This window comes from Grammomys surdaster, unplaced genomic scaffold, assembly GCF_004785775.1.
Source record: "Grammomys surdaster isolate TR1022 unplaced genomic scaffold, NIH_TR_1.0 187, whole genome shotgun sequence".
Taxonomy (NCBI): Eukaryota; Metazoa; Chordata; class Mammalia; order Rodentia; family Muridae; genus Grammomys; species Grammomys surdaster.
This window is the reverse complement of record NW_021604632.1, coordinates 3,756,748-3,763,598: the sequence shown is the minus strand read 5'-3', so window position 1 is coordinate 3,763,598 and position 6,851 is coordinate 3,756,748. Positions and strand designations below refer to the sequence as shown.

Genomic DNA, 6,851 nt, shown 5'->3' with positions numbered 1-6,851 from the left:
AGTGACCTTTGTGCTGCCGCGGGCTCCCAGCAGGCTCAGCAGCTCTGGCTTTCCCGGCAGCACCGGAGGCAAGCGGCACTTAGAAACTTAACTGGCCGAAAAGAGCTGGTGTTTAGAAACTGGAAAACTCTGGCTTTGGAACCTTGTCCTTAGACCAAAAATGTCAAGGTCTGGGTGGGGGCAGCTTTCCAGCAGCCACAGACACAAGCAAATCAGACAGCAAAACACTGGCGGCCAGGGCAGCCCATTTTCTCCACAGCAACTTAGTTTCCTCAGACAGTGAGCTCACGCTTGGCACTGGGGAATCCATAAAACATGGCATTTAACATGGCATTCCTCCATCCTGAAGGAAGAACTATGTGAACACACATGTATACACACATGGCTGAATCAAACTAAGTTCTAAAATTTCTGAGGAAAAGAAAACTTACACACACACACACACACACACACACACAGAGTCATAACATTAGACCCTATTTAGGAACATAGGTGAGTGTAATCTCTCCAGAGCCAAATTTGGATGAATTTTTGAAGACACAATTTTGTGGAATTATGGGTAGAGCTGCTACTGCTGCTCCATTTCCTGTGCAACTTCACTTCCAAGGGGCTTCTAGTTTTTCTACAGTTTAAAATACAAAATCCTTCCCAGTAATTAAAAAAGAACCCTGGGTGGGGTATAGCTGGTGGTTGTGGTAGAGCTTTTGCCTACCACATGGAAGGCCTTTCCTAGTTTCTCTGATGGCTAGGGCAAACTGTCCTGCTCCCTGTCCTGTTCCTAGTGTTGGTCTATGGGCACCAGTGGAGTGGGGAGTGGGGACACGCATGAATGTCCTTGTAGTCTCTGACTTCACCAAGAAAACAGGTTTGCTGCAGCCAGAGCCTGGAGAGGACCACAGGAGGGACACGAGTCAAATGACAATCGGAACCACCTTGGCTCTAGAGGTGTTCATGGGTTTGGCCCAAGGCTCAGACTGGATGATGTTGCGGGTGACTGGGGACAGACAGGACACGTGGGGTAATTTATGGAGAGGACTGTTTTCTGGCCTGGGATTTTAGGAAGGTAAGGACAGCCTGGGTGTCAGGAGACAGTCTACAGCACTGCAGAGATGGGATTTTGAGGCATACGTACAATTCTAAGCTTTCCTTTTTCTGGTTTTGTGAGACAGGGTTTCTCTGTTCCAGATAGCTTTTGCTGACCTGGAACTCTTAAGTGCTGAGATTAAAGGCATGCCCCACCACACAGTGTAAACGTGGGTCTAAGAGCATAAGATAGGGTGTAGGCTGTTGGACGTTTAAGTACCACCTTTAGCTCTTGAGAAAGTAAGTGCAGCTCAAGATGAAGCTGCCTTCAGTGGTTAGCCTGCAGTGCTTTCTACCCATATGTCGGTGTCTAAGGTTTTTAGGCTTTTTGGGTGTGAGTAAACTTGACATCATAACTTTAGGAGTAAAAAAACGTATTACTGGTTGAGACCCTTTCCTCTCACTGGGCTGCCTTGACTAGCCTCAATGGGAGGTGCCTGGCTTTACTGCAGCTTGATATGCCGTGGTTGGTTGATATCCATGGGAGGCCTGCCCTTTTCTGAAGAGAAACAGAGGAGTAGAAGGGGGTGGGGGGAGGGGAAGTGGAGAGGAAGGACTGGGAGGAGAGGAGGGAGGGGAAACTTCAGTCAGGATGGGAAATAAATAAATAAATAAATAGCTAAAAAATATGTTACTTCACATTTTATTCAAGTCTTTAAAAGAACCCTGCATGGTGGCACACACCTTTTAATCTCAGCACTCAGGAGGCAGAGACAGGCAGATCTCTGCATTTGAGGCCAGCCTGATCTACAAAGTGAGCTCCAGAATAGCCAGGGCTACACAGAGAAACCCTGTCTGGAAAAACAAACCAAAGCAAAACAAAACAAAACACTATAAAACCTAGTGACACTGAGTAACAAGCAGCACTTCTATTTCCGGCTAGTTTTTCAAGGTGGGGAGAAGCTGAGCACTCTCTCTTAGGTTAGTTAGTTGCTAGGTCGTTTGCGGATTTGCTGTAGGAAATTAAGGCATTTGGGAACTGAGTTAAAAAAGAAAAGAATTCAATCAGAACAGGGCCCTGCTCTGCTAATACAGGTGCTTGCCGCCACACATACACTATAGCATGTGTGGCCCCCATAAATCAAGAAAAAACATCAAACCAGGCACTTGTCTCATGTGGTCTGGGTGCAGGCTGGACCCTAGTGCTTTGCTGTTCTGGCATTTTCCTCCTCTGCTGCCTTCATTCTCAGCTGGCTGTCTCTGTCTGTAGGAAAAGATGGAGGCTACTGGCAGTTACAAGACTATAATGGTCCTCACGACACTGGTCAGAAGAGAATCCTGGAAGCAAAGTATGGTGTGACACCAGGAGGCAGAGGTGTGAGGATCAGAGCCCAAAGTCATCCTCGGCTGTGTGTTGAGTTCAAGGCCAGCCTGGGCTATAGAGAGGGATCCTGTCTCAAGCAAAAGGTAGGAGGATGAGGAAAAAGTAGTGTGGTGGGGGATGATGGTGGCTTGGTTCTTGGAAGGCTGAAGCAGGACTAAAAGCCAAGGACAGTGTAGGTTACAAAGTGAGACTGTGTCTCAAGAACAAAAACAAAACCCAAACAAACTAACCTTTCTTGGTAAGTCTGAGAACAGAGCTTTCCAAGGCTAGTCCTGTGCTGAGCCTGAGGGTAAAGTTAGCTTCAGCCAGGTCTGGTTGCTGAGGACTGGGATGGTTCTAAAAGGAAGCTGGGAATACGAAATACATTATCATTAGTCCAGGAGAGGCTGTAAAGTTTCCAGCATTCTAGAGATTTCAGCCCAATGCATACTTGCTGAATCAGTGTCAGAAGACACAAACCAGAGCTGCTGCAGATTACTTTAAAAGCATCATGTTCCAAACTCTGATGTTGTATTTTAAAGAACAATAAAACACAACTGAAGGCAGATACCAAGCTCATAACTGAGAGGCTCTCTTAGCACAGAGCTGCTCAAGTCAAGTATAAATTGATAAAGTTCTGGCTTCCATTTATGACACCAAAGAGGTGCGGCGCTCTGAGAGAAGGCATCTCTTTCTCCTCGGATTTAACCTCCAGAAAAGCAGAGGTTTGTTCAGCATGAAGGGAGAGGCAGACCAATGTGAAGATTCCTGATACCAGCAAGAGTTCATTTAAACTGGTGGAAGTCGGGTGGGTTTCTGATCCAGGACGCGAACGGCTGTATCCTCCGGAGTGCAGCCCAGGCTTCCTGGTAGGCAGACGCAGCCTCCTTGTACTCCTGATAGGTAGCCAGCTTCTGTACCCTAATGCACACATGCCATCAAGCACAGTTCTAACTGGACTGCTTGCCCTTAGAGCAACAGGGCAGACTGAAACAGCAGGACAGGAGCAGGGGGAGCACTCTGTCCCTCCACAGGAATCCAGGTTAAAGCAATACGCGTTTAAGCAGGTTAGAATCACACAACACTGGTTTTGTATGGCCCTTGTACCATCAGAGAAAAGTTTTCTTTGTGGTGCTGAGGACCACACAGAGTTTCATGTACACTGGACAGTCTCCTCCTCCTGTCACTGAGCTGTCTACCCCAGCCCTGACTTAATACTTCCACCAGAGGACCTAGGGATTAGAACTTTCTTGGCTGTTATTGTTATAAGAACGTTACATCCTACTATGTGCTGCACCTGACATCCCTAGCCTCTCTGCTGAAAAGTGTCTGATACTCTGAATAGTTGCAATTCTTATGAGATTTTCTTTAGCTAAGGACTAGGACCAAAATGTGGGCGGGAGTCCTCGGAGTCCCTGTCTTGGCCTTGAGCTCTGCCTGGCTTTCTAAGTCCGATCTGAGCTGGAATTCTCCTGTGTCCTCTAACAGCAGCTCTGGCTCCCGCCTTTTTCTCAGCCCCTTCAGTACTGGACCCAGCTCCTCACTCTGGGCTGGGCGTTAGCTCGGCTGGTAGAGTGTCTGCTGAGCGGATGAAGCCCTGGCTTTGATCCTCAGAACTGAGTAAGCCAGGTGTGCACTTGGAAGGCAGAGACAGGAGGACAGAACTGTCCCGGTCATCCTTGGCTATGCAGTAAGTGTAGGCTAGTCTGCCTCATGAGACACTACCCAAAGGGGAAAAAAAAAAGCTTTTTTTTTTTTTTTTACTTTCTAGCTCATTATCCTGCCTGCCTTTAGCAAGAATCCTATTTAGTATAGGTCTACTAAGAATTACTCTAGCCTAGTTTTGTTTTTTTTTTTTGTTTTTGTTTTGTTTTTCCTAAGACAGGGTTTCTCTGTGTAGCTCTGGCTGTCCTGGAACTCACTCTGTAGACCAAGCTGGCCTTGAACTCAGAAATCCGCCTGCCTCTGCCTCCCAAGTGCTGGGACTAAAGGCGTGCGCCACCACTGCCCGGGTAATTAAAAGTTTTTATTTTATGAGTGTTTTGCCTGCATGTATGTCTGTGCAGCATGCTTGTGCCTCTTGCTCATGGTGTCCAGAAGAGGGCGTTGGATCCCCTAGAACTGGAGTGAGTCACCAGACATGAGTCCTGGGACCTGAACTCCAGCTGGTCCTCTGGAGGAGGAGCAAATGATCTTAACCACTGAGTTAAGTGGTTTTTATAAATTTTTATAAATAAAATTCGTTACTGGTTGTTAAAACCAAGTATAAGCCATGCTGGGTCAAGCACTTTTACACATAATATTTTTACTTATATTCTTCTCAGCGATCTTGTGGCATGGCTAATCTTACTATTCTTACTATTGAATAAATCCAGACTGTGATAATCAGTCTCCATTGTCAACTAGATTGTATTCATAGTTAGAATCACCAGGGAAACTAGCTTCTGGGCATGTCCGTGATGGTGCTGCTTTCCAGGAAGGTTTGACTCAGGTGGGAGGCCCACCCTGGGTGTGGGCAGTGCCACACATGAGCTGGGTCCCAGACAACAAAAGGAAAAGCCGAGCTGATCATCCATGCTCCTCTCTGCTTCCTAATTCTGGATGCAGTATAAGTTGCCACCTCATCTTCCTGCCACTATGGACTGTGCCCTCCAACTGTGAACCAAAAAAAGTCTTCCTGAAGTTGTGTTTACCAGTTCTTTTTTATTACTACAACAACAACAACAACGACAACGACAACAACAACGACAACATACAGAGGCTTGCCTTCCTAATGCAACTTTATCGTGTTTCAACCTGTTCCTTACTTTTATTATTTATTATGAATTATTGTCTATGTAAGGTCATTTATCTTGCTGGAGTACCATGTGTATGCAGTACCTGAGGAGGCCTGAAAAGGGTGTCGGATTCCCTGGGATTGGATAGTGGTTGTGAGCCACTATGTGGGTGCTGGGAGCTGAACCTGGGTCCTCTACAAGAATAGCCAGTGCTCTTCTTTGCCTCTGAGCCATCCCCCCAGCCCCTACTTTATTATGTTTAATTGTGTGTATGTGTGTGTGCACATTCACAGGATGGCGCAGGAGTGTGGTGGAGGACAGAGGCCTGGGGAGGAGACCTCAGGCAGACAGAGACTATGCTTCTTGCAGTAAATACTGATGTCAGTTTTATTTTAATAATTTTTTTTTTTTTTTTTTTTTTTTTTTTTTGGTTTTTTCGAGACAGGGTTTCTCTGTGTAGTCCTGGCTGTCCTGGAACTCACTCTGTAGACCAGGCTGGCCTGGAACTCAGAAATCCGCCTGCCTCTACCTCCCAAGTGCTGGGATTAAAGGTGTGCGCCACCACCGCCCGGCTAATAATTTTTCTTATTAGTAAAGAGGAAGATCCATGAATTTGATAATTTCAAACTGTATTTGAGTCCTGTGCTTCTGTAGCTTGTATGAGAGGCCCTGGGTCCCATCCCAGCATCTCGTCAGCCTATCAGTCAAATGATAAAATGAAAAAATAAAGACCAGTGATGTCTTCCTGGCATCTGGGAGATGAAAGCAGGGGAACTAACTGCTGGGGGGTTGAGCTTAAACTGCCATACATTGTGAGTTTTAGTTTCAGGCCAACCTGGGCAGTGAGATCCTATCTCAAAATAAGTAAATAAATGTGTAAGACTAAAACCAAACCTTCTGTGCTTCCTACAAGAACAGCCTCTCTAATGTAGGTAAGACCCTGACACAAACCCCACAACCTCCCATTCTCTCTGGGTAAGCAGTAAGCACCCACAGGCTCACTGAGCCTCATGTCTCACCAAATATAAGCTAGAACCAGAGCAGACGTCATTACAGACAGGAGAACAGAGGGACAGACAACATCACCTGATGGAGTCCGGCTGCTCGTCTTCTGCAATGCTGCTCAGCAGCTTCTGGAATGATCTAAAGAGTTCCACCTTGCTGATTCGGGATCTGTTCAGAAAAAGCAAGTAACGATCACTTCCAGTGGATTACATACCAGGCCTCATCACAGTGTTCAGATGTGAATGTGCCAGAGCCCCCCATCCCTCTGTACCTCACAAGGAGAACTGTAGACTGACCTAAGATGCCTTTTCAGTCTGTCTTCCCCTAACACAATGTCTTGCTATATTGCCCAGGCTAGTCTTGAATCATGAGCTCCTGCCTCAGTTTCTCAAGTGTTAGGATCATAGGCACCACCACCTGCCTCTCTAGAGAGATCTGTGCTGTGAGGAACTGAAATCCCTTGCTAGCACATGACACTGACCTGTTAGCCACAGGACGGTGCATTTTCAGAACTAAATCCCACCAACCTCACTCCAGCTTTTAGGGGCCTGCAGCCCCAGGGAACATAACTGACCTCTCACAGGGGCCTGCAGGCCCCAGGGAACATAACTGACCTCTCACAGGGGTCTGCAACCCCAGAGAACATAACTGACCTCTCACAGGGGCCTGCAGCCCCAGAGAAC

The 6,851-nt window shown here is 46.8% G+C and overlaps 1 protein-coding gene across 3 annotated transcripts in view; it reads right to left on the bottom strand.

Annotated features, from left to right (window-relative positions):
- Window positions 1-1,697: 1,697 nt before the first annotated feature.
- Window positions 1,698-6,851, bottom strand: part of Adat1 (adenosine deaminase tRNA specific 1) — a 22,095-nt gene continuing 16,941 nt past the window's right edge. The window contains exons 8-9 of one of the 3 annotated variants that reach the window (XM_028768715.1): window positions 6,250-6,336; window positions 1,698-3,307 (exon numbers count right to left, since the gene is read on the bottom strand). In XM_028768715.1, coding sequence (XP_028624548.1) covers window positions 3,172-3,307; window positions 6,250-6,336 — 223 coding nt within the window. In that variant the 3' untranslated portion in view covers window positions 1,698-3,171. Of the gene's footprint in view, window positions 3,308-5,702; window positions 5,861-6,249; window positions 6,337-6,851 lie in introns of those variants that run through there. The other 2 variants (XM_028768716.1, XM_028768717.1) reach the window with 2 other exon arrangements.